Source organism: Phalacrocorax aristotelis, chromosome 8 (genome assembly GCF_949628215.1).
Source record: "Phalacrocorax aristotelis chromosome 8, bGulAri2.1, whole genome shotgun sequence".
NCBI lineage: Eukaryota > Metazoa > Chordata > Aves > Suliformes > Phalacrocoracidae > Phalacrocorax > Phalacrocorax aristotelis.
In genome coordinates this window covers 4,890,906-4,918,654 of record NC_134283.1, presented here as the reverse complement: position 1 = coordinate 4,918,654, position 27,749 = coordinate 4,890,906, and the positions used below count along the sequence as shown (strand labels likewise).

The following is a 27,749-nucleotide window of genomic DNA, read 5'->3' as shown; positions in this document are numbered from 1 at the left end:
GGTACATGAAGAAGGATATAACTGATAGTTGTAATTCAAAAAGGCCTTCTTCATTTGCAATTTTTGGTGCAAAAGGCATTTAATGAATTTTGTGACTGGCTATATCTGGACTTTATTTTTGCTGCAATAACTTTGACTTTCCAATTCTCACTTTGTTGCCAAATATGTAAAGTTATCTTTTTCTATGCATTTTTCACCAGTCACATCAAGCAGTGAAAAAGTAGAGATCTGCAACATAATAATTTTCCTTGCAAAAAAATGTTTTAGTTGTATTTCTGGACTCAATTTCTGTTAATATTTGTAAATTATCAAAGGGTTTGAAAAGGGTAAAAAAAGACAAAACATGACAGTTACATTGTGAGTTGTGGAATTTAAGAAATTGCTCAAACGGGGTTGTCACAATTTGCAGTTTAGGAAAAACATGAGGGAAAGAAAAAGAAAGGTCTGCTTTATCTGCAGAAACAAAATAGGTGTAGAAATGCAGCATGGATAAAGTCCTGAAAGTGAAAAATCAGTAAGACAGAAATCTGTAGATTTGGTTTGAGACCTAATTTTATGGAAATGCAGTACAGGAACTGTTGCTGTTGTATGTTGTAAAATATCAACTGAGAGCTCAGAGTTAAGGGAAAGTGATGATGGAGCATATAGTTTACTGACGAGATGCCTTTACCAGTATGCTTAATGCAGTAATTTAGAGTTGACTGAGATGTAAAAAAAAAAAAATACCCAGTGAGACACACTAGAATGGCTAATTATACCTTAAGATTAATAGTTGTACAGGTAAAGCTGTCATCAGAGCTGAAGATCAGAGAAGCATTTCAGAAAGTACCTGGGCTAAATGTAAACAATAAAAATAAAAGAACACGAAATAAATTCTCTCTTTTGATGTGTCATTACATAGCAGACCCTCGTTGACCCTTTGGGAGCTACATTAGAACTGTTTGACTACTCAGAAGAGACTATTATTGTGTTAATTTAGCTAATTTGACGCTCATTGACTAAATCTTTCTTTATTGACAATTAATGTAGAGAGAGGGTCCCACATTTCAAGAGTTACAAATATTAGCTTTAGGGAGAGAAAACAGGTAATTAGAAATACTTTATTTCAGATCAGGCTGCCCTTGGCATATCTTTCAATTTTATACATGTCTGCAAACTATTTTTCCACTAAAATAATGTGGAAACCATTCAGATATTTCCTTTTTTCCATATTTGACATATATACCTCGCCATTGTTGGCAAAGTAGGAAAAAACAGTATACTGTTACACTGAAATGGAGAAGCTGCTAAATGTTTGTGATCAGGGATGTGCTAATTTGTTTAGGTGTTGTTACCAGGAAGATCAGCTGTCTGAATTATAAAAGTATCTGCCACAGACGTCCTCTTGGAAAAAACAGCCGGGCATAATGTGAAATTCAATAAAGCTGACTGTAGACAAAATCAGCAAAAACTCATTTAGTTCAGAATAACAGGGAAAGATAAACAGTGCTTTGTTACCTTCAGTGCTCATATATCATTGTAACTGCTCAGGCCGGGCAAAGAATACAGGAGGGAAATGAAAGCAAAGTGCTAACTGTGGATACTTGTGTAATATATTTAGCCAATCAAATGTCAAAATTCAGCCCTCATAATCTAACAGTTTACAAGCTCTTGTGATGATTTTGAGGAATATTGATAAACTCACTTTTACGGACATGTATAGCCAAACATACAGTAGGAAGCGAGTCATGTAGGTGGCATTCCAACACCCAAACCTTTCATCATCAACATTGAAATATGTTATCTCTGGCTTAGCAAACAGAGTCCACAAAGTGTAAAATGTTTACTAGAGAAGAATATGTTGAGGAAGGAGAGGTTTGTTCTGTGGAAGGTAGTTTAGCTCTGTGGTCAAACAGGCAGGTTCTGGTGGGTAACGCTGGTGCATTGAGTATATGAGAGGCTGCCGGAGATTGAGAGACAAGTTAGAATGAGATTTAGCATCAGAATATAAATAAATAAATAAATCTGAAAGTGACAGTATAGGTACAGAAACAGGACACTTAACAGTTTATCATCATGGCATGTTATATGCTGGAAGAAGGGAATGGCAGACGTTTTGTACCATAACACAACGCTTCACAGCAACGACTCTGGGTGATGGGGGTTTTGCAGCTCTGCAGTTTGAATGGGTTTTGTTACTCATGGCCCTTATGATTTGCAGTACTGACATCTAAATCCTGTAAAGCAGATACAAATAAATCTCATCTAGTTCTCTTTGCCTGACTTCTACAGATGAACCTTTAAAAAGGTGAAATTTAGAAAGACAATGGAATTACATCTTACAAGTGAGTGGCAAATACAGTATATAAAATATGCTGATATTTTTTCAAATTTTGGAGAAGAGAGAAATTTATTTACAGGATAAGCAAATTTCTCAGAAAGAGAAAGTCCACTAGGGAAACCTTGCTTCCAAATTACCAAATTTTTCTCTTTGTCGACACTTAGATCCCCAGCACTCGTACTCCCTTCTTTGATGGGGCTTTGAAGGACTCCTGGCTGCAGCTCCTTACTCAAAAACTGATAGTATAAAGAGGATGCGCTGTCATCCCAGGAATGCTGGCAGAGCCGGAAGCTTGGGCAGCAAGGCAGCAGCATGCCGCGGGCCCTCCAGTCCGGCTTGTTAAAGTCCTCCATACAAGTGCTCTTGTAATTCCTTCTTTTGTTTATTTAAAATAAAGAATCCTGGTTGGTTACATCTGCACTAGAGTGGTATAAGCTTGAGTGATCCTTGACTTCTAAGACCTCTTCCTACTCATTTGTAGGAACAGATATGTTAATAAGAACAAAGAAAAATATGTGTGTGTGTGATATATACCTGACATTTACGCCGACCTTTATTTCTTATGCCTAAGTAAGTCAGTTTTCTTGTCACCGATGCATTTTAGATCTTGGATTTTTGTTGTTGGTCTGATTAGTTACGGGCTCTCTCTGACCCTGTTGCTTCTTGAATCCTCCTGAGATGAAATTTGTTAAACTCTCGCCCCTTCCTGTGTGCCATTTGGAGTTGTTGTCAAGCAGTAAGAACGGTGAGCAGTGTGTGAATACTGCTAGGAGCTATTTAAAAGTGCAAAGCCATTTTTCATTTTTTCTTTTCTAAGTGTCTTTGTTGCTTTTGTGGTGCAGCATAGAGCCTAAAAATTCTGGCACAGCTTATGTCTTAATCCTTTGTTTCAATCCTACTTCCTTTCTTTTTTTATTTAATTTAATATTTTTGTAGTGATTAGACTTGATTGCTTTGGTGAATCCTGTATCTCCTCTCTCTCTCCCCCCACCCCTCTCTCTTTTTGAGGGGCTCAACATGTGTTCTCTTGTGATATGGGAAGATTTTAATTAGTATTTTTGTGATCATCCATAGTTCTTTTGGTCTGTGTGAAGTACACATGGATTCATTTGAAGAGCTGTATTGCTCCACAGATTTGAGGGATGTCCTTTACCTCTCATTTGTTCACTGAGGTTATTTTTGGAGTGGGCAGTCTAATTTCAAAACCCATAGATAATATTTAACAGGAAGTATGTTTCAGAAGTAATTTTATTTCTATTTTTGTAGCTATATGAGACACCCTGAGAAGTACGCAGCTTTCTGTTGTGAGGCTACAGAAAATTATTTTTGGTTGTGGTTTTGTCTATACAGCTGTAGAATAGTGCTTAATGGGGGGAAAAATGAGACACTGAGAGGACAATCAGATTTCCAAAGCTCTTTCAAAGGTGTTTTGATTTTAATAAGATATATTATCCAGTCTCATAAGGCACTTTGAAAAATCACACTGTGCACATGTTGGTAGCTTAATAACCTTTGTAAATCTAATTTTACATCACTTGCTCAGCAAGAGATAGAATTTAACTATCAGTTTTGTATTTGGAGATCAAAAAACCTAGATTCAATCTTGATTTAAATCTTGTATGGTGTACAGCTTTGGTGAAGTAATTTCATGTCTGTCTGTTCTCCCATCTTTTGCCTATCGTATTTATTTAACTGATTTAAACACTGCTGTATTGCATCAGTTGGTTCCATCGGCTCTATCCTAATTAGTCAGGATGGTTACGATCAGTCTGAGTACCTCATACCTCCTTTATATCCACCTTTAAAATGACGATAGTGATTTTGAGCCTTTTTGAAAGTTCTTACGTTGCTCACATTCCAGTAGTTGACAGGCGCAGAGGGTTTGTGCATGCACCCGGAGCCCATGGGGAAGCTCTGCCAGGCTGGCAGGACCTCGGAGCAGCTACCGGCTGCCCACCCTGAAGTGCCCTGCTGCGCAGCGTGGTTGAGCTTTCCTGCACAACAGAAGAGAGGGTTTTGTGATAGCACCAGTGTCTTCTGGTGCTTCCGATTCCTTTGTTCACTGTGACTTTTGCATAACTAACCAGTTAAACCCAGTTTTCTCCTGTGCAGCCTGACCGTTCAGAGTGTAGTGTCCCTAGAGAGTGATGTTTGTCAGAGGGACTGGATTTTATGAGGCATGTGTATAGGGCATAAGATGGACTGAAGCTTTGAAAAATTGCTACTTATTAGCTTTTGATCTTATATCTAAAACTAAATATTCTGTGAGTATCCAAAGAAATATGCCATGGTCAAAGAATTACTTCTTAAAATCTTTAAATATGAATAATATAAACTCTTAAAATAATAGTCATGACAACTCACAAGAGTAAATCTTGTCTGCTCCAGACTGACACATACCATACCACAACTGAAAGTACCATTTACTGCTTGATGACCAGCTCTAATTTTAGTGTTTAAAAACTATCCTCAGGAGTAAGTGGTAAAAAATATGAGATTAAGTTATCCATTTTGTGGGTTTATTTTTTCTGTTGACACACAAGAAAGCTTCTACAAAATCTGAAATTATTTATTTTATTTTTTAATGAGCTGAAAACCTCAAAATAATTTCTTGAAAACAGGTTTAGTGTTGTCATGCAGAAAAGGCAGAGTTCTTTTTGGTATAAGCTTTTTATAAGTATGCATTTAATGTGCTCTTTTCTCTGAGGTTTATGCCATCCTTCTCTATATTTTTTTCTGTTTTCTTGCTCTGTGATCTTATTCACAGGAAAGGGACCATTTTATACCCACAGCAGAGAAAAATTTTCAGGACTTAAATTCTACAAGAAAACAATGCCCTTTTAGCAATATTGTGATTGAGAGACACAGCTGTGGAAGAAAATACATTTACTGTGACACTAATAGCATTACAGTATGTACATTCTATTAGATAGCGAGTTCATAATTGCTTAGCTTAGTGCTATGGAGGAATTTAATGTATTAAAATAAAAAATATTAAATGTACAGCATTTTAGCTTCATTTTGCAGCAATGAGCATATTTCATTGATGGCATCTTCTAGGCACATTCTGTAAAGCGAACTGCAAATCAAGAGACTTGCTGGTGCTAGAAGACAGACTGTAGTACTGCCAGCACAGGATAAAGAACCTGGAAAATGCCAAGTACTGTTATCACTAGTTTAATCATTCAAGACTTGTTTTCTTTCACCGAGGATGATCCTTCCCCCAAGATGTAGTGGCTTTTCTGGATTGCTGGTGCCAGGTTTTTCAGAGAGACGGGCAATTTCTGGTATCATCTCAAGCCTGCAGGAGGTGCAGGCGCAATGTTCTTTTGGAGGCTGGCCTTTACGGAATGTAAACTGGCAAAGACAAAGTTCTTGCTTTTCCCACTTCAAGGGAAGGATGAACAGTGAGATATTCACAATATAAAGATTTACTGCGCAAAAATTAATGTGGAAAAGATAAAGACATTTGTTATTTAATTAAGGCAAATTTCTTGCCTTGGGCTGGTTTTGTTTAGAGAAAAACTATGTTAGATAACATGGGAACCTTGTTATGACTTATAGCCACATATAGATAAACCCCTCCGTGGACAGGTTCAAATGCAACTTTAGCTTTGAAGAGGTAAAGGTTCTTATTAGTAACAAGTGCATAAACTATGAAAATGCAGTTTGTACTTCTATTTTTCCTCCTCTGCTGATTCTTTCTCTCAAAAAGAAAGAGTTGTTAGGCTTGACAGGTCTGCTTAGGAATGATCTCCTGGCAGCTGCAGCTGGGAAGGACACAGTTGCAGGGGCCAGTCAGAATTGCATTAGGTGGGCACTAGGCAGCTCCTGCTACCAGTGCGCTACCAGACAGCCTCCTGTGAGACCATGGGACAACAGTCACGTCTGTTCTGCAGAGTATTCCTGAATTTGGCTCAGCTTAGACAAGGCCTTCTAGGAAAGGTTTACAGTATTCATCATCGTTTCATCTTTCTTCACATTATCTTTTTATATTACTTTGCTGTCATGGCTTCTCTCTCCACTCCTTGACACCCCCACCCCCACCCCCCCCCCCCCGATTCCCCAAAAACCCCAGTTTTGCTGTACAATGACATTTAGCTTCAAACATAAATTACAGCACAATTAATTTCATTAAACATATTTTATCTTGCTCTTCATCTGATGTATGGGCTTGCTATCAAGCATCAGACCAGTCATTCCAGTTTGTTTTGCTCTTCCCCAATGAAGAGTTCTGTACCAGTGTGAGTGCATAAATTAAATCCCTGTTTCTTCCAAGTCTAGCAGGCTAAGTAAATATACATTCGTACCGTCACTGCTTTTTTGCTTAATTAGGCTTAAGTTCCAGGAAATTTTAAAAAGTTAAATCATAGAAAGAGTTCCAGTTAAATATTTATTTCTTGGTACTTGCTTGAAAGAACCTGCTATGTTATGCTTCACAAACCAGAATATTATGACGTTGACATTAACCTTTCACTTTACTTATGTGACTAATGATTAAAAGTATTAAGACCACTACCTTTAAAAACAGTGATAGAAGAACATCCTTGACTGTTTATAATGTTAAACTCCTCTTCCTTTTCAAAAAGCTTCTTTTAATGTGTGTACAATGCCTTGCATCTGATGTGATCAAAGAAGATGAAATGACTCTTACCTAATGAAGAATTCATCCTTTGTTGTTCTTTTGGGAAGTCTTAGGGTTTTTTGAAATTTTTGCTTAATTAATGCACACAGTTAAGAGGTGGTATTGCTCAGAAGATAGGAACTCTGAAAACAACTGCAGGGTAATTCTAGGATTGTAACATGGGTCCGTGCAAACCTTTATTTTAGTGAGGTCTTTGCTAAAGCTCTTCAGTCTTTCACCTGATTCGGAGATGCAGAACAGTTATAGTTTGGTGGGTCATTGCAAAGTATATGGTGATGTCTAGGAGAATACTACTTACAGGTAGCTTGGAGAATGTCCTACTCACATAAGCCTTACTCTTTAACTTTCACTTCTTTCTTTGGATTTCAGTGGTTCAGACTTGCCGAGTAGAATTGGATAACAATGCTACCATAGAAATTGTCTGATATTGTAAAAACTCATGCTTTATTTGGAGAATGCACTAAAGTGGGCAGCATTTCAGTCATATATTTTATATGCAGAAAGACCCCTACACTTGTTCTGAAAGAAAATGCTTTATTGTATATTGGTTTTGATCTTTAATCTTCTTTTGTTAGCTGAGGTTAAAAACATGGTAAAAAGAGTGAAATTATTGGAATGATTAGTTTGGAATCTTTTCCCACTGTTAATTTCCTACAGTATTACTTTCTTCAATTTGTAGACCTTATACAGTTACAGTCTATATATTGCCCAACTTACCGTGGTTTACAGGGAAAACATTAAGCATTCACGGAAGGTTCAGTTGCTGTTTTAATTAGTTTTCCCAGTGAAATCTAAGGAGTCTTGAAATTCTTTAAAGGCTTTATAGAGATTAATCGTTTGAAATTAAATCTCTATTTTCTGTCATAGGAACTTCAGTGTGTTTGTGTAGTAGAGCAGGCATATATATATATATTTGTGCTAGGACTAGCCATTTGTACTATAGTAATAATATGAAACTTTCAGGTTATTTTAGCCAACCACATTTTGGTTATCTCACCTATTATTGCCTAAAAAATTGCCATTTTACGCAAGCTCATAACAAGACTGGAACACTATGTTGTGCTTTTCTGTGAATTATGTCACTTTTCAAATTATTTCCTTCTGAAGAAAGGAATGAGACAACTAGCATTTGAAGGCTGATTAAAAAATTATTATATTTTGCAAATGTCCAAGAAAAGAAATAGGATAGAGTATAGGAGCATTTCAGGTGAGGACTTCTTTGTGATAAACTGATGATTACAAACATCTAGTAGGAATTCAAAACAATCTTTGCATTTCTAAATCTAAAGGCTTTCAGACATTGCATAGATTCTTGTTAGGAGAAGAATGAATCAGAAGACCCGTAGCAGTTGTACAGTATGTAAAATGTTCTACAGCTGAGGGTAAAAGAAAGTCTGCGTTCAGAAAACTCTTCAACGCTCCACATTTTATTCCAATTGTGTTTTTCCGAAAACCACGTTAGAGGTAAAACGTGTGTAATAAAGCCAGAGACCTATCTTAAAATAAAAGCCAAGGCACTGCTTCTCACCTCTAGTCTTCATGAGTATGAAATGCACAGAAGAACACAATGATACCTGTAATCACCAAGGTAGTGCTTTAGGCTTTCAAAAGTCCATGTACTGAACATTAACTGAAAAGAGATGTTCAGTGTTTTCATACTGCAACGATCCTTTTGGACTGGAACTGCTTATATTTCACTTGTGAATGTATTGCAAAATGACACGTTAGTAAAAGGTTACGTGACTATTGCTAGATAAGAAACCAATACAATTAGAGTAATAAATTGTATGGCTTTTTTAAGGAATCAGAATCTAATTTTTTAAGTGGATGCATTAGTAAGATAAAGCCTTTGTAAGATGCTCATAGGAGTACTCAGAATGGCTAATTAATTAATCCCTTCCCACCTAGGCCCTAACTCTGAATGTGAAGCTAAATTCTCCCCCTGCAGGTAATGGTGCCATTTTTTGCCATCATCTGTACAACCTTGCTGAGGTAATCGATACCCTGTCATCAAGTAGTTTAAGATAAAATTATCCATGCCTCTTAGGAGCAGTGTATTTTGGTTTTATGTCCTCTCCCTACATCTCTTCTTGTGCCTTATAAAAATTAGCTAATATTTTATTCATATTCTTAATAGCAGGAAAATTTAATTGCAATTCATTTCTGTGTGTCTGAATTATTGTCTTCTCTAAGTTGTTTTAGGTAATTGCATCGAAGTTTTACTAAAACTTTTCACTGTAAAGAGAATTTCTTTACTACTTTTTAACCTGGAGATGGCCAAATATTTTTTTTTTCTTACCAGGAAATTGCCTACATGAAAGATCCATAAGTCTGTCGTCTTTTTTACTGTCGATTCACACTTAGGAATTGACGATAAATAAACATAACAAGTATTCTCAATAATAATTCTAATCAAGCTAGGGATAAATAAAGCTAGCAGTGGCCTGTGCCTACAGACACCTCAGAATAGCTGAGACTGGGGCAGGCAGTGGTACAGCAGTCTTCTGTAATGGCACCGTGCTCCTTTCAGATTCCTGAGGGTACCCCAGCTCCGGATGGCGCGCCTCTCCTCCCTCTCGGTCACACTTTACTCATCCGCTTTTCCTGCTGGGGTGGGTTGACTTGGGGGCATCAGAGCAACGGGGTGAAATGCTCACAGGTTGAGATGAAGACAAAACACCCGAGCGGCCTTTTGGCCTTTCTTACACACAGTTTCCCAGAAGCGCCACCAGCATCGCTGAGGGGCTCAGCTGTGCCCTGGGGTGGGGCCACGGTGGAACCGGCTGGAACCGGCTGGAGCCAGCCAGAACCAGCTGGAACCGCCTGGAGCCCCGCCTCACAGAGGCCCTGGCGCCCCGGCTGCTGGCAGCTGGGTACGGACACCCAAGGCACCTGTGCGCTCCTGACCACAGGGACCTTGTACTTCTGGAAACCTACTGCTTTTGCACACAGAAATGACTGATTTTTTTTAGTTTATTGAACACCCAGCCCCCCCCCCCCGCCCCCGGTGAAGGTGGGTACGAGGAACATGTAGCAAAACCATCTGCTGGAACAACTGGAAAAATTCTGTAAGAAACATTCTTATCAGCAATGAATGGGAAATTAGAATTAGCAGGCAGTTAAAGACTAAAGAACCTGTATTAGACTTTGAAGATAATTAGGTAGTAAAAGTTATTTCAGGTTTACTTACAAAAAACTTCAAATTTATGATGCAATTTTGTGTGGACCATTGGCTGGCTGGCCGCAAAGTAAAAATAGACATCTATATGCAGAGAAGGAAGGTGGCTATCCAGAATCATTTCACTAAAAGCAATAAATAAAAGGAAACAACTTTTCTGTGAAGAGAAACCTTTGAAATTACTTTAAGTAATGGTAAGAATGAGACTGGTTATCTTTTCCTGTAAACGTTGTTGCTGACTGCAGAGTGGAAGGGAATCAAGACTAAATAAAATAAAGCAGAGTGCTTAAAACAGGTCGGCGGAGCTTTGAATAAGCTTGCTAAACTTCTTGTAAAACCATTATATTTGGGGTGACGAGAAAGATCCTCACTTCAGATATGGTGAGGGAAATTGGATGGGAAGTAAAGAAGTCCAATTTGAGAAGAGAGAGTACTGAATAATAGTTTGTCTAGACAAACAACCTAAAATATATTACTGCCTGCAGTTTTCAGTTTTATATTTATTTTCCCTGTTTTATTGGTGTGCTTAATTTTATCAGTGTTTCTCAGCTATATTAGAAGCAATAGCCAAGGTCTGCTTTGTAGCTTATCGTGGAGACCTGTGTTGCGAGGTGTAACAGTTCTCATAAACCCTTGAATATCCTTTGTAGGTTGCGTGTATACTTTCCTCAAAAATGGAATTGGGATTTAGCCTCAAATGTTCCTGACAATATGTTTGGTTGGATTATGATGAACATAACTTAATCATTACGAACATAATTCCATAACTTTTAAGTCAGAGCACTGAAAGCATAGTCAATCTTATCAGGTTTTCACATAATAAATAGCTACAGAGCTCTGCAGAGGGTGGGTTGTTTTTTTTTTTGTCAATTTGCCCAAATCTGTCTTTATGCTTACCACTTTTCCTTATAATTATGTTGTCATAATCAGGTAGGAACTTAGATACTTTCTGAATGTTCAATTATAGTCTCTTGCTATCAAAAGAATGAATGCAGTATCTTTCATACCTTAGTCAAGTTTTACATTAAAGCTAGATAGGCTTTCCTGCCTGCCTTTATTGAAAGACTGAAATCTCACTCTTCTGATAGTTAGGCACAATCTAATTTTCCACCTGGTTTTATTTACAGCCTGTTCGAAGTAATTTGGGTTTTTGTGCCAATATTGTCTTTTACTTGAATGCTTCTCTCTCTTGCATGTGGTGTTTTTTGTTTTTTTTTTTAAGTAACAATATACTTTTGTTGCTGTTTTGTTGTCTCTTTGCTTTGTTGTTTTTTTGTTTTGTGGGCAGGGATTTATGGATTTTACCTTTCTGTGTGTGTGGGGGGGGTTGTTTTTGTTGGTTTTTTTTTTGGTTGGGCAAGATAAGATACAAGGCAGCTTCTTTCACAAACCAGCCATGCATGCAAATTATGGTGCTGCAGGCTTCTGCTTTGAAAACATTGTAGAAGTTATAGATATGTGTAGATTTAAAACAAGCTGGTGAGTTAATTCATAATGCTTAGGACAAGCCTGGAAATTATTGTACAAAGACTAATAAGATAAAGTCCTCTGTTATCATAATAAAATGAAGCAGACATCAAGTAACCATTCCTATGGATCTGTCATGCCAAGTTTTTTGGCCAGTTAGTCTCAGATGTAGTGGACTTGGCAGTGATAAAGTCAATCTATTTCAGTCATTAATAAGAATCTCCTATTCTCTCTCTTAATCTGTGCAGGTCTGGGAAAAAGAACCCCTTGTGTTAGATCAGCCTTTGTTTTAGATGGCTTACAACTTTGATAAAGCAGCTGAAGTAGTTTTTTAAATTTAGCAAAGCCTTTGTTCTTTCCAGTGAGCAGTATAGTCACTTAATATTGAAAGATAGATTAAGAGCAAATTATCTTGAATTTGAAAATGAATTTGCTAGAATTTTACAGAGAAATATTGCTATTCTTCCATTTCCTAAAGCAATTAAGATAGTTTTGATGAGTCAACATTTACTAAGATAAATCTTTTTGTCAGCAGTTTCCAACTGTATCTAAAACTGTATCTAGTTTTAATGTAGTTCAGTAATAAGACTGCATTTTCATTCCTTGTCCCCATCACATCATATGCAATCCTAAGATTATTACATTGACTTTAGGGTACAGAGTTAAACAACCCCTGGAAACTAAAGCTTCAGCTGTGCCAATGCCACATGCGTCCATTGTCTTCTTGTCAGAGTATTTGTTTGCTTTTAAGCTGTTAAGCAATATATCTAGTAAAAAACAAGGCTTCGGAAAGGCTTGCAAGAGCAATTGCTAAAGAAGTGAGGATAAACAGTGAGTAGATGTTAAAATGGACTGTGACACTGTTTGCAAATAGTGTGTGCGAGTAGGTAGTTTACTCATAACAAATACTCCTACTCACACCCAGCACACTGAACTATAAAAGTGCAATGTATTTATAAGCATAACAAAATTCAGAGAGTTGTGATAATAAGTCATCCGTTTTAATAAAGAATTAGAATTCTGACCTAATTCTTTCCCAGTAGGATTTATCACTAGCTTATAAATAACTTACAGGTATAAGACATGGCAATGAAGAATAAATTAACAGAATAAACAAAATGCTCAGAGACTGCCAGCCCCTGCTGATACCACTTTCTCAGGGAAAGACTGGAAGAGAGTGATATTAACATCTGTGCTCAGGTTCATTTTCTGGCTGGCTTAACTCCATTAAAGAGTTGAGTCCAGGGACGGGTAGGGTAGGCAAAAATGGTAGCTGTGCCCCTGATATGTTTATTGCTGTGTTTTACTGATGTCTCGGTGAGGAGAGAGAAGGGCAGTTATAGCATGCAGTTGCAATCTAAATTGACCTTTTCTATTGTTTAAGAAATTTTGGCATGTTTGCCCTAATGACAGATTAAGTTTTGGTAACACATTGTGACTTTCCATTGCAAGTGGACTGGAGGGTTGAGATACACAGTATGATCTTTCTTCCCAGTGTTTGGAGGTAGATGAAGTCCAAACAAATCTTCAGCTCTATATGACTGTTTTATGTTCAACAGGTGCTTTCATACATTAGGATGAGAGTGTGCATGTGTATCTATACCTGTTTGTAAAAGGCTGCATGTTGTTTTGTCCTTCCATTCCTTATTAGAAAAGCTGAAAAACTGTCAAAATTACCTAACATAATACTTCATGCCATCATCATTAAGAAAATGTATTTAATGCCTAGTGCATTCTTGCCTTTTTTAAACTTGCTTTGCTTTTAACTGAGCATTAGGAGGTATGTCAATTATAGTTCTCAGCTGTAAATGTGCTTAAAAAAAAAAAGAAATAAAGTCTAACCAAATCTCCACATGATTAGTATCAAGTTTACAGGGGGTCTTTCTTTTTCCCTTATACTCATCATTTCATCTTCAGGAAATATGGCATTTTCAAGGTGCCAGAGGGTATCTTGATTTGAATGTACATCTGTCTTTCTCTTTTGCTTCGATTGAAAATCTGCTCTGAGCCTAGTCCAAAAGAATGGGCTGCAAGTGGTATCCTTGGCAGGGTCTGGTTACAGCAGCACAGATCTGAGCTGTTTTTTTTCTTACTCTCTGCTCACTGTGGTAGTGAACTAATGAAGTTACTTGTCTCTTTTTGTTCATACAGCTTGAAGTTGAGGTCGTAGATATGAGTGGGAAAACCATTGATGGTCCAGTCCGCCTCGATATTTCTGTTATTGATCAAAATGATAACAGGCCAATGTTCAGAGAAGGACCCTATATTGGTCATGTCATGGAGGGATCCCCTACAGGTAAGTCTGTGCCAACTATATCTCTATAAATAATGCCTGAACAAATGCTCTGTTGATAAATGCATCATTATCATATTGTATAACTTTTCTTGCTGATTTTGTGGCTTACTGAATCCTTCCCCCACATAAAGAGGTGGGAGAAGCCTTTTAGGACACCAGGTAATGATTTTTGAAAAATAGTCAAGTCTCTGTAGTAAAAAAAGAAAAAAAAAAAGTAAAATAACATAGCTTGGAATGAAAGCTTCGATTTAGGTTTACACTTTTCTACTCATATCTGGAATCAATGAAGACAACACCTAGGATACGATTAAGATTCAGACCAAATAACATGTGCGATTTCTGTTCAGAGTTGGGATTCCATCTTTTTCTCTGTAAGGTTAGCTGCTGGAAGGGTCGTTTTTATTTGTTTATACAGTATAAGGCTAGGTAAATAATAGGAGTAAAGGGAAAGCACATGATGACTATGCTACTATTGTAGTGCAGATTGAAATATGAATGATGTTACTTGTGTAAATGCAGATACAAAGTTGCGACAAAACAACATACTTTCAGAATTAGTAATTAAAATGTTCTGATTAATTTCACTGTTGATTTTATCTCATTATGAAATTCTATAAGAATGAGGCATTTCTCCAAATTTCAGTGTGGGTACAACCAACCCTAGCTAAACTCTTCCTGCAGATGAAGGCTGAATTGGTTTTCTTCTACTGTTGTCCTCAGCTGTTGTGCAATTTTGTTGAGAGTTATTAAACAGCTGCTGCATTCCACTCCAGAGGTATCTCCACTGCATTTGTAAGTGATAATTGTATGATCAGATTATGTTATAGCGTTAACCTGGATCTTGGTGGAAAAAATCTAAAACAATAGAAGCCACCATTAAAACCACCGAAGCGATAGTGACTTAATTGAGATCGAGGTATGAGTTACATATTTGTATGTCTTTCTGTACATCATTGAACACAAGGCCTTATCCTCCTTTTACAGCTGAAGCTGTGAGTATAAACATAAGGTTTTGGCTGTATAGGCATACAGTAATATTTTGAAATGAAAGCTGGAATCAAGTATATTTTTATGAATATTTAATGTTCATTAAAGCTCAGTGTGGTGACATGCTTTGTTTACTCTGAACAAGGATAGACATTACCTTTCTCTTCCTTATATTACATATTGATAGGACTAGAAGTTATTCTTTCTCCTTATTTTATTGCTTATGTAGTTTTTAGAAATCATGTAACCTTTTTAGTGAGTTTTGCATTGTCACATGTAGTTGCCATTGTTTGAAAAGCTGTAGGTGTGAAATGTGTTATGAGCTGCTCCTTCATCAGATTAAAAAGAGTGTTCAGGTAAATGTGTATTTACCTTACAAGCAAGTAATGAACCAATTGACAATCTTTTCATTCAAACGAGAAATGTGTTTCGTATTTGTGAGTGTGGCTGGCGAGAGGAACACTAACACTTTTCTGTTGTAGGTACATTCTTCATTTTTTTCAGATATCGATCGCTTATTCAGAAGAAACTTCCCTAGACTGTCCCACTTCCCATTCACCCTGTGTTGTAACAGGAGTTTCATAATTAACCGAGAATATATTGCTAACAAATGTCAGAGACTCCTTTGCACAGTCAATAGTATGTAGCAGAGTGTGACTATCTAATTGGATCAAGGCACCAACTTTATTACGTTTTAATTTAAACTACAGCATATTCTTGTCGTGCCCATTTAGATACACATTCCTGGACCACTGAGTAGGATGGTGTAGTTTTAGTAGATTCACAGTCCCTAAATCTAGCATTTCAGTAAAAGAAAGTGGTGCCAAACAGCTCAAACTCTGCAGTGTTTAAGCTTTAATCTTGCTGGTAGTACTTGAGCTCTGGATATGAGCTGCAAGTTCCTGCAAGTGTGTCAGTGGTTCTCATCTCTCTCCATCAAAGCAGAAGCTTAGACGACTTCTGTGCCGCATGCCCATCTGAAACAATATTTAATGTTTAGCTTTGACTATTAATTCCAGGCTACAGGACAGTAACTGTTATCTGCTATATGTTGATTCTTTACTCAAGCTCTATACTGTCTCTTTTATCTACCAAGGATATTTTTTTTTAACAGGCAGTCCCCTATTTTTGCTCATCTATAAACTATCATTGCTCTTCCTTTTTTTTTTGCTCCTTATATTGAAATTTATGCTTCTGATTCAGTAGACATGTTTCTCACTCCAACTTCCAGTGAATTCTTCTGTAATTTTTTTCATCTTTTTTCTCTTGCTGCACTTTGGGACTTATCCATGTAGTATTTGCCATTTTGATTGCCTTCCCTGTTAGTCAAAGTTTGAATAACTTTTCTCCACTTCATCTTTTTCTTATCCTTTCCCTCTTTCTCCTAGGTATTCATCCCATTAAACTTCGTAACCTCATTTTCCTGGTGTCAAGAACACCAATACTTGCAAAATTATTTTGTTCAAAAGTGAACATGTAGAATCAGTGTTAGCTAGAATCTGTCATAGTTCTCCATGCAGATGGCATCCAGTCAACCGAGATTTCATGTTGCTCACATCTGTTTTCCATAGTTCTTAAAATGTTATGGGATATATCTTAAAATTATTCATCGTGTTCTGCTGTCTTGCTGCTCCCAATCAATAGTTGCACTGCACAGCTTGATAGAAATCTTTATGTGCGTGTGTTTGCATGTGTGATTCCTGATCCCTCCTTTTTGTATTAAAATTGTATTGTATTTCTTTTTTGAAGTTCAAGAGAAATGCTTTGCACTATGTGCATAACATTATTTCCTATCACAGCCACCTTCATCTTCATTCAAGCTCTGAATCAAACCCATTCACCGTAATAGTCTTCTGCTGAAAAATAAATAATGCTCACTTAGGTATGTTGGATCTGCCTTCATGATCACCGGGTCAAAGTGTAAATGCCCATGGATTCCAATAATTCAGTGATGAGAGATGTACAGTTATGCAGAAAAAGATATAGATGTATTGGGCTGTGAAACTTGCCTGAATGATTTGGAGGCCTTGTTAAGGGATTCAGATGATATTATCTTGCTTTAAGATACTCACTGCTGGGTTCCTGTGTGTTTTCCTGTGCGGCCGTAATTTTAGCAGTCTCAAACCCAATGGGATTTTCTAGTGGCATTCCACTCATTTATTGACTCTAAATTTGCACTTACACGTTGTCTATTATTCATCACAAATATCAGATATTTATTAATAAATAGATCTTGGGGAGAGTTAGCATCACAAATTTAAATTTATAAATATCAACATTCAAGTGAATGTTTATATTGACTTCTTTGATGTTGCTGTAAGACACATGTTCCAGCTTTATATGATTTTCCAAAACGACTTTTTCCTTAATGATTTCAGTGTTTAGTTCCTTAAGTAGGGAAAGACACAAAACTTACAAGATTACAATGAAATTTTGTGCAAAGCCCCTTCTAAGGACCCTCCTTTCTCTGCCACTGGAGGTGGTTAAAGTAGAAGAAAACAAAAGAAAACATGGAGATAGTGTGTAATTTTTGTATTTATTTAATCTGTCTATGAATAATTAAAGAATCTTTTGTGCATAGTCCCAGTGAGGATGTGTTTTGGTGGAGTTTTAATTTATTTTCTCTGTTAGTAAGGTCATTCACCTTTCTTTTGTGTGTGGTTTTTGAACTCACAGTAAACACCACTGGTTATTTGGACATCTACGATTTGTGTGTCATTGCTTTACTAGAGAGGCAAATACCTGGGCATAATTACTGAGAATATAACCTTGTATATGCATTACGTGAACAAATATTCATCTGAATTTCAGGCTTGGTCTTGCCACAGCTTATAATTAAAGATAAAAATATGTGGATCGTAGGTGATACAGTAATGTATTTCTTTCCTGATACATCTTTCCTGGAGAGATTTCATGATCTGGTTAGTTACAGTTAATTAGCTGTTTTCATGGAAAATTGCCGTATTGCTGGAAATAGCCTAGAGTCAAATTCTAATGAAAGTACACTCAAGTGTCTGCTTAAAGTGACCAGAGACATCATCTGATTTCTATTAGGATGTCCTTTTCTGGACAAACTGCACACTTGGAGGCTATTTTTATATATATATCTATATGAAAAATAATAAAAAAAGGGCGGTAGAGAAATAGTTTGCATTTTTTTAATTGAAAAAGACTAATTTCTGTATGAGGCTGAAGTCAGCATATATATACCAGGGAAATAATAGCTGAGCATTATTCAGTGGCATCTATGGCAATTTTTCTCCTGACTGATGGGTTTTGTGTTAACTGTGATGCTGATTTCTCGTGGTTTTGTTTTCTATGTTATGACCCAGTTTATTTCCTACAAAACTCTGGTCTATCCAGCTGCCAACTCTAGGGTTTAGGATCTGTATCCTGCTGCAGACTCACTTCAGTACATTAATGAGAGTCACTGTAATCTTATGGATTACATAGGCAGGCAGAAACGTTTGGATGTATCGCTTTTTAAACGTTGGAAAGTGAAGGTTGGTTAAATGAACTCAGCAGCCATCTCATTTCACTTGCTGGAGGCTTTTAACAGAAATTATTTTAAGCATATTTGACATTATGTGACGTGTAACAATATGCTGCAAGCTCAGTGGGGTAAAATCTTAACTGCAGTGGTTAGGAGAATTGCTCGAGAATTGCACGTAAAAAAAGTACCTTGTTTTCCATGATGCACGATAGCCTGAATACACTGCGTTCCAGGCAAGGAGCCCCAAAGCAGGACTGATAGGTGTCTATGAAGAATTGCTAGAAATAAAGGGACATTTGAGGACATTTAGAGAGGAAACAGAAGGAATTAACCCCTAGAGGGCTGGTCAGTATCATAAAATAATAATTTGTAAAAATAGATAAAGCACGAGGAGGGTCTGAAGCAGTACGTATTATTGTCAGCGATGCACTCTATAATTGCGCGTGGCTGTGATTCAGATAAATGGACGTTGTTTCTAAAGGTGGCGGCTTCTTATCAAGCACAACCTGCCAGTACAGGGGGGGTTTATACTTAACCTAACAACAGCAAGAAGGTTAGTACACAAAAGAATATAAATGAGATTGGATGATAGAGGAGAATCAAAAGATACCATGAAAGGTAAACTATGGGCAGGCTTGTCTGGCAAAGTGGCAAGGATATATTGGGCATCTTTGTCTGATGTGCACCTGTTGTCATCTTTGATGCACTTCAGATATTATGGTAGTATTTTCTGCACTGAGGGTTTTTTTGTTTGTTGTAATCCCTGCTAGTTTATGGAATTAGAAGGTTACTAAAGCTGTAAATTGAATAAAATTGTAATTGAATTTGGTCAACTCTCCAGACCTAGTTCTTCCTTTTGACCTATAAGTCCAGCGACATGGAAGAAACTAATAGGGTGCTTTTAAGAGATCTCTTTTGGTTAAAAGATTAAAATTTAAAATAAAATAATTGAAAAAAATTCACAAAGAGCCATTGTGGTGAGAATAGTAAAAGGCATAGTTTCTTTTTATCTAGGTAAAAGTAGAAATTTCCTGGTGGCTTCTGATTCTGCCTGCATCCGTGTTAAGAGGGTACTTCTCCTTCAGTCTTTTTGTAACAAAAGTTACTATGTTCTGCATATACATACGGTGGTTCATTTTTTAATGCATTGCACATATTTTAAAAATAGAAATACAGTTCCTGGAAGATCAGTTTGAGGGGCAGTTCAGGATATCAAATCCTAAATAGCACAGAAAAACAAAATGGTGTCAACATCAACACCCCTTTAGAGCAAGCGCTAAGCATCAGTTGATGATCTGGGTCTGAAGCAGGATGTGCGTTTGCATATATTTGTTGCGCTGATGATTCTTACTCTGCTGGATTTTACTCAAAGTATGATGGAGAGATTTACAAAGTTTTTGAGAGTTCCACACAGAAAATCTGCAATTGGTTTAGTGGAATGCAACCATTGTGTGAAACTATTTCACCAAGCAAAATGGTTCTGAAGCAAAGTAGTCCGGGGCAAATACTTGAAAACCAGTTTGAGTGTAGATAGAGTTCATGACCATAATGAGAATGAAAAATGGAATGTTTGAATAAAAATTGCAGAAAAATGTAATCAAATCAAAGAGGTACATTTTGATGGGTCTCAAAGTGTACTTTTAAGTGAAGGCACATGCTTGAAACACTGCTGACACTAATGATGGTCTTAAAGAAATAAATTACTTCAAGACAGTAGTAGAAATGGTTTTCTGCTTACGATGTGCTTTTTGACATTTCTTGTAATAAGAGAATTGTGATGAACTTTTTGGGGTATTTGGCATAAAAAAAATTTAATATTACCACTGGGCTTACCAAGAAAAATAAACAAAAATTTAATTTTCATATGATGAAAGCTTGCATATATGCGTTGTAGAATGCTTTGTATGGTATGGGAATATTGATGCATTTTAATACTCAAAAGTAAAATATTGCACTTTGTTGTGAGTTTTAATTATAGGAGTCTCACTACATCATAAATTAATCCTTAATATCCTGCCTGCTAGACCCTGTCTTGGTCCCAGTTGGGTGGGCATGATCTGCTGACCCTGAGGAATGTATTTCTCCCATCTTGCATTTTTTATACTGGTATGATCCAAATCACTTTTTTTTTCCAGAAAGATTTCATCCTGATTCTTTTTGTTTGTTCTTTTTGTCTAAAAACAAACAAAACCAACTTGTAAAGACGTGGTTTAGCTTTATATCCTGTGTGTAAACCAGAGCTCTGACTAAAAAAATCGTTGAAAATTTAAGTGCTCATTACAACCTTTTATGGATGGTGCTTTAGCTGTTTTTGAAGACCTATCAATTCATTTTCAGTTCTGCCTGTTGGCTGCTGAAGGTATGTAATGAGTGAGCTCGTTATTTCATATTAAAATATTCATAATTTTTAAAAAATCAGCAGTAGAAAACTTAGAAGTATATATAAATCTGAGCTGCAAAACTGAAGTGTCTCAGCAAATCTCCCTCAAAACTATCTCAAAATTAAATGTTTGAACCTGAGCTTTTTTGATTCAGAGCAATGTCTTTTGCAGCAATACTTTGAGTTTAGAGGAGGTTTGAAAGGTCAGATGTCACACATTTAATTACAAAACTTATTGCTATGAGCTGTTGTGGAAAACAAAACTATAAATTGGTTCAAGGAATTGGATAAATCCAGGGAGAAAAATTCATAAGCGATTTGGTTATTCAGCATAATAGTATTTAATGAGACTGTGGCCTAGGAAGCCTCTGAGTTAAAGGAAACAAAAGAATACAGAAGAGTCTATCTTTGGAAGTACAAGCCTTTTTTCACCTACCTGTTCCCTAGTCCTCCACTGCTAGAGATGGGATGTTAAGCTTTGGGTATAACCCAGCATAACAGTTGTTATGTTCTTCTGTGTACAAATGCGTGCAGTTTTATGCTTGCTTTAAAAATTGTTGATGGCAAACCTTCAGCAATCTTTTCTTAGGATTAATCATCTGCATTTTAGCAAAAATGTACTCACTGCCTTGAAGTCTTTTTTAATCTAGCCTGTAAATGTAATGGACGTCAACTACGTAGAAACATCTGTAATGCCAATATTTTAATTTTCAAACAGAATCCCAGCAGAAACCGGTGGTTAATTATGCATAGCCGCTTTGTATATCCCAGTATGAATTTTTTCCTAAATCTGTGTGGGATAACATATAGCTGTATATTAATATGGGTATTGTGTGTATGTGTATATATATGTTTTTTTATATATAGTACATATATATTATATATATGACATAGAGATTAACATATACAGACAGAAAAATACTTATCTGATCCTTTAGTAGGGCCTAGGGATCCTGGTATGTTCTAGTTACTGTGTATGCACATGATGAAAAGGTATGTATTTATTAATATCTTGTATTATGGTAGAAAAAGATGTACATCCAGTCTAATCTGCTTGTGTTTTTTTGGAAGAAGCTGAGAAGGATAACCCAATAGTTATTAATAGGTGCCCAGCCATGCGAGCGTGGTTAAACCAGTACATTTGGAGCAAATTAAAATAATCTCATGTGTAGCAATTAGCAGTTCACTCGAACTGAGTATGTGATATGTATGTCTGGAAGCAGGAGTCTGCAGGTCATTCCAGGGTTCAACTATTCTTGATTTTCAGCAGGAGTAGGTTAGACTCAAAAAGGGCTCCAGGTCAACTTAGGTGCACAGGTCAGAATTACTGGCCTGTTTGCAAGGACTAGAAATGATAAGTCACCCTCTTCTTCAGCTCCAGACAGAAAATCCCCTTTAACTTTCTTCTTTTTACAACGCAACTCATTTGTTTGCCACTGTCCCTCCTGCTAAAATCAGCCTTCACCTACTTTTTTGTAGTTACAGAAAATGATACACCAAAAATTAGGCTTATGACCAGGTCAGAATTAATGCCTAATGTTAAAGGTTATAAAAACATTATGGTCTCTCTGCCTTGGACATTTCATGTAGTAAAGTATTCCTACTTCCATGCACAGAACAGTGAAAGCAATGGTGGTTTGCTGTTTTGGCTCTTTTTATGTTATAGCCCAGGTTCATTAAATAAAAATAAGCATGTTTCTTAATTAAAGAACAAATTAATTTTTTAAAAAGTGCTGGAGTCCTTGCTGGGTACTGAAAAACAAGGTCTCAAGTGAGTTTGTGTAATTCAGTATGTAATTCTTTGCAAAGGGAAATTCATGCATTAATAAATAAATTTACCAGTGGCTTTTGCACCTGGGCTTTTGCACCTGTTTTATGCATCTACTGTCCTCTTGGAAAAGAAAGGATGGGCTTTAAAGGTTGTCTGAAGAAATGCATCACTGTGTGGCATACTGCAGAGGATAATGCCACAGCCCTCTTGATAGCTTTATTAGTGGTATAAAACCTCAGTTTGTATTGAAATACTTCTAAATCACCATTTCTGGATATTGCCTTAACATCACCTATTTGCAGGCCAGCAGCCCTGCAGGCTATATGGCGAGTTGTGCTTTAACTCAAGGGACTGTCAGCATCCACACCACTATATTTCATTCAAGCCCTTTAAAGTGCATGAAAAGGGTGATAAATCCTCACAACTTGCAATTGTGTGCCAGAAATTTACTATATGATTTGGAGACTGATGGCAGTAGATACAGTAGTTGAAGCCTGGCACCCCCTTCCCTGTCCTCTCACTCAAATGGACGTAAATCCTGGAGTTGTGTGACGAGGTATTATAACAATGGGACATCATTCCCTTTGACAGTAATGCTGTGGTGTGGCCACTACTCCAAGTGCTAAATGGAAAAAACTGATAAATTGTCGGTGCAGGCAGGATTTGTTTCCTTAGTATGCAATGCCAGGATCAGTCAATAGACAGATCCATACTACCTTTATTGTGAAAGAGATACGTAGCTGCATAAAAAACTCATCACTGCAAAACAGCAGGATTATTTATTCCCTTGCAGGTTAATCTGATTATTTTTCCCAGTATTATTTGAAAGATATTGTCAGAGGGATAGTGTCTTTATAAAAGAGAGAGAAAAGATATGTTATTTTGAAACTGTGGGTTCATGTTTTTCTTTCTTCTTTCTCCCATTTTTCCCTTTATTTCATGCCCTCACAGTCTTTATTTTCCCACCATTAAATATAGTGCTTGGGGTTTAAATTGCAGTCTGTAGTCGCATGAAGTCAGAAGGTAGTTGTACTTTACATGTGGAAGACAGAAGGCAATTGTGATAGGAAAGGAAACCTTGGTGAGAACGACCAAACAGTAAAAAGTAAACACAAGAAATGATAGGTCATCTATTTTTTATAGTATAGTAAGTTTTGGGTTTTTTTTTTTACTTTATAGAAATATTCAAAGTAGTTCACTTGGCTCCCATATCTTGAGCAAAACTTCTAGAAAATGTCACTCCTTGATTTCTTCATTCAGATTATGTCTTTTAAGTACAGAAACTGTCTACCTTTGCATGCAGCTTTTCATTTCAACACATAGTTTCCCTAAGTGCAAAAGAGATGGGAAATTACTTTAAAAAAAAAAAAAAAAAAAAAATCAGGTCCTTTTAGTGAGCACCACTGACATGCTTGAAAGTAAGACAGACTTTTTTTGTTTTAAACAACACGTTTGTACACACACACACACACCCACACCCCCCCAAGAATATTCTGGTAAAGTTTAAAAGCTTATTATTGGCTTTCTCGCAGGGGAAAAAAAAAAAGTTGCTGTCAGCTGGTATATAAGATACGCAAAGAACCATGACTGAATTAGAATCACACGTAAGAAATGTGACAGACAGGTTGAAGGTGGAATCTCACAGTGGTGCAGATTTGTTACTTTCCATCCATCTTCTGCTGGTGTATGTTGGAAATTCCCAGTAGAAATGTCTCTTAAATATGGATCTGAGAAAATATTATCAGATACATACTCAAGACAGTGATTTTTTGAATACAAATATAGCTCATCGGTATTATGATTTAAGCTTACAGCAGTAAAGCATGGCTGTCATTATTGCAATTGTTATCAAAAGGATACCCCACAATTTTTACATGGTTCTAAGTTAGACTGTTCTATAAAACTCTAAACGTAGAAGGTGAAACCACACAAACAAAAGCAGTAACAACAAAATCCCCTTTAAGGGTCACTTACCAGTCAAGAACTTGACTTTTAATTCCCTTTGCTGTTTTAAGAAGCACTGTAATTTCTCCAGGTTTTAATACATGATGACTACTGTGTTGGCCAAAACACAGAGGATTACTCTGAAGGTGTCTTATGGCTACAAAATATAATTATATACACTTGAAGTACCTGGGAACCAGTTGGCTAGGTGGGCCCCATTCTAATTCTGAATCCATTCACCAGTGGTGTACTAATGTTTTTCAGGAATACTTAAGAATATGGCAGAATGTGCAAAAGATAGTGTGGTAGAAATTAGAAACCATTCACTTGTAGCAACTGCTGCTGCAAAGGGGATTCCATTGAACATCAAATGTATACATTAAACGGTTGCCAAAATTAAATATATTAAACAGACGCCAGAAATAAAACATTTGAAGGCACTGCACATACATATTTGTGCCTGTTCTCTAATTATGAATGACTTGGATAACAGACAATGAAGGTCTATTTGAAAAATATATTAAGAGTTTGAAATTTGGCGCTGTTTTTATTTACAGTAAAAGCAAAATTATCCTTGAAGAAATTTGCATCTATGAATCTAAATTAATTCAGCTTTAAAGTAATTTCAAAGCAATTGATAAAAAAAAGTCAAAGCGGAACAGTTTTCTGTGGTTGAGTTTTAACACTAGGAATAGTTTTCTTGATTTTCTCTACATAAAAATTCTGCAGAAATTCAGCTAATCTTTCAATATGTTTCAGTAGTAACAGAAGTGCCACAAGGCTACATATTTCAGTACCATAATAGCTCTAATAAGTTTTCTTCACGTTCTTCTGCTAAAAGTATTTGTTTTGATTCTTATTACCTCAAGTCACAGTGTAAGAAAAGACTTAGGGAATGGTTAATGTACTCTTCAAATGTATTCCTTTAACCTGACAATGCTGTGATGTAACTGTTCCTTCCTTAAGTACTCCAGATCTTGTTTTGGGTGACCTGCTGCCACGATTTTGTCTGAATCTCATTCTAGAATTGTTGATTCCTTCCCTAATATTGACCGAGATTATAAATTACTTTATTACCTGGAATTGGGCATCCTGTTGTAGTAAATAAGCCAAAACACAATGTATGACGTGCACCGATGTGTAACTGGTGCTACAACATTCTCTCACTTCTTGATTTTTCAACTATCTGGCCATGTCAGTACATCAAGGTTTAGCACCTACTTTCCAAATAGCTTTCAGAAATATGTATTGGCTCCGTTTTAGTTCATACTGCAACACCAGGGTCTTGGGACTAGATTTTATGTAGTTCCAGTCTGAAAAAAATTCCTTTAATTTTATCGTGTTAGAAATAGCTGCGCTGCCCCTTTGTTTCACAGCAATGTATACAAAAATGAGTGGAAAAGATTTTTTGATGGTTTTCTAGTAAAAAGGAAAACAAAAAATTAAGGGATATTGCGGTTTAAGATGGAAACTATTTGACTTCACATTTTCAGTTTTGTATAACAAATCAACACTATAAAATCAAAATAAATTCTGATTCAAAACTAAAAGTAGAAAATAATTTGGTGAAAATATTTTAAATTATTTTTCTACAATCCTTACTTATTATCCTGACAAAGTACTTTAAAAATGGATAGTACTGTGTTTGCTCTAAGAATTTAGTTGGTGAAGATAATGTATGTTTTCCTGGACAGTTCTCTCCCAGCTCCAAATCTGCTTTTTAACAGAATGCTTATACAGAATGTTCCATTCTAAAATTTAGTGTTGGTAAAATATGATATTAAGAGCAATAGAAGGATTTAATACTTGTTTTAAGAAATAGTAATGTTATAAAAAATGTAGTTTTGAATAAAGGAAGCTTCTGTAGCAATATTTGACATGCAAGCTTTATGACAGTGCATGTAGTACCACAAAGAAATGAGATGGATGTTACTGGGTGAAATTTATCAGTTTGCTTCCTCTGGAAACTTGAAGAGGAAAGCAGAATATGATGTTTATTTTAAAAGTAAAGCAATATTTTCATTTTGATCATCAAAAGCATTGTTAGGAACCTTGGCAGGGAAATTTATTTTTAACATGGTTTTGGAATTGAGAGACTGTCCTTAAGACAAAGCTACTTTAACCAATGAAATAGTTTGTGGTACACTGCAGGGTTTGTCCATGGGGTCATACCATTACTCCTCCAATGAATATATATTATATATTTTCTGCCAGCCTACTCGAGGGTGTAATTTTATTAAGTACACAGGCAAACAGTATTTCTTAGCCTCGCTGCTTGAGGCTCTATAGGGGCAGATTATAACAGATCTCGCAGAGGGAGGTAAGATACATGTTCTTCCCAGATTGGATGGGGGGGTGGGGGTGGGTGGGGAAGGAAAACCATCAAAACCCAAACCAACCAAAAAAACACAACTCTGCAAGTTCAGTTGGTCAAACCTTTTTTACTTTTCTCAAATGAAGATACGTTGATTTGTTGTTCCAAGCTGTAGTCTCTCATCCGTCTCCTTTGGGCTTCGAAAACATTGCCAGTGTCTCAGGATGTTTTTACAATCTGAATTCCATGATACTTGATCAAAAACATTCTGTTGAACAGTCATTCTCTTTTACCATTGGCAATTATAAATATGGTGTCTGTCTTTAAAGCAGTTTCTAATTTTTACAGAGGTAGTTATTTAAAAGTTTTTAATATGTAATTTCTTCCCATCAACCCTGTGCACCTGTGGTGTGTCTGAGAAGTTTGGGAGGCATCTGAAACTCTTAAGTTAAAGGGAGCGTTAATGAAAGAGCTGTGTTTTCCTGTTAAATGACAATTCAGCTGTGATTGGCAAATTGTGAAATCAATGGGTGTGGGAACGTCAATGAAATTTATGCAGGCTTGTTATTGCTGAAATCCCACATACTACAGATCCAAGTCTTTGGAGACGAAATTTACAACCATTGCTATTTAGCATAGCAAAAATCATTCTTGCTACATCACCACACCTTTGATTCAGAATATGGAGCTAATGTAGGTCTGGATCTGCTGATAAAATATACACACATTTCGGAAGGGCATCAGCATCTCAGCTGGGTTCTGTCCAGGACTTTTCTTTCAAAATTTAATTCACTACCTTAATTTTCTTCTATATTATGTTGCAAGAACCATTAATTAATGTCATTGATCTTGTAGTTTGAATTCTTTAGCACCTGCAGCACCTCTGCTGGGAAGCTTCATGGCTACGTATTGCTACCCAAAGTGCGCTCAGTAAATTCTCTGATTCAGCACCTA

At 36.5% G+C, this 27,749-nt stretch overlaps 1 protein-coding gene across 2 annotated transcripts in view; it reads left to right on the top strand.

Moving 5' to 3' along the window:
* The window catches only part of CDH13 (cadherin 13), a 515,166-nt gene that overhangs the window by 284,669 nt on the left and 202,748 nt on the right, over positions 1-27,749 (top strand). For both annotated transcript variants that reach the window (XM_075101278.1, XM_075101277.1), the window contains exon 6: positions 13,762-13,906. In XM_075101278.1, the coding sequence (XP_074957379.1) occupies positions 13,762-13,906 (145 nt within the window). The remainder of the gene's footprint in view (positions 1-13,761; positions 13,907-27,749) is intronic.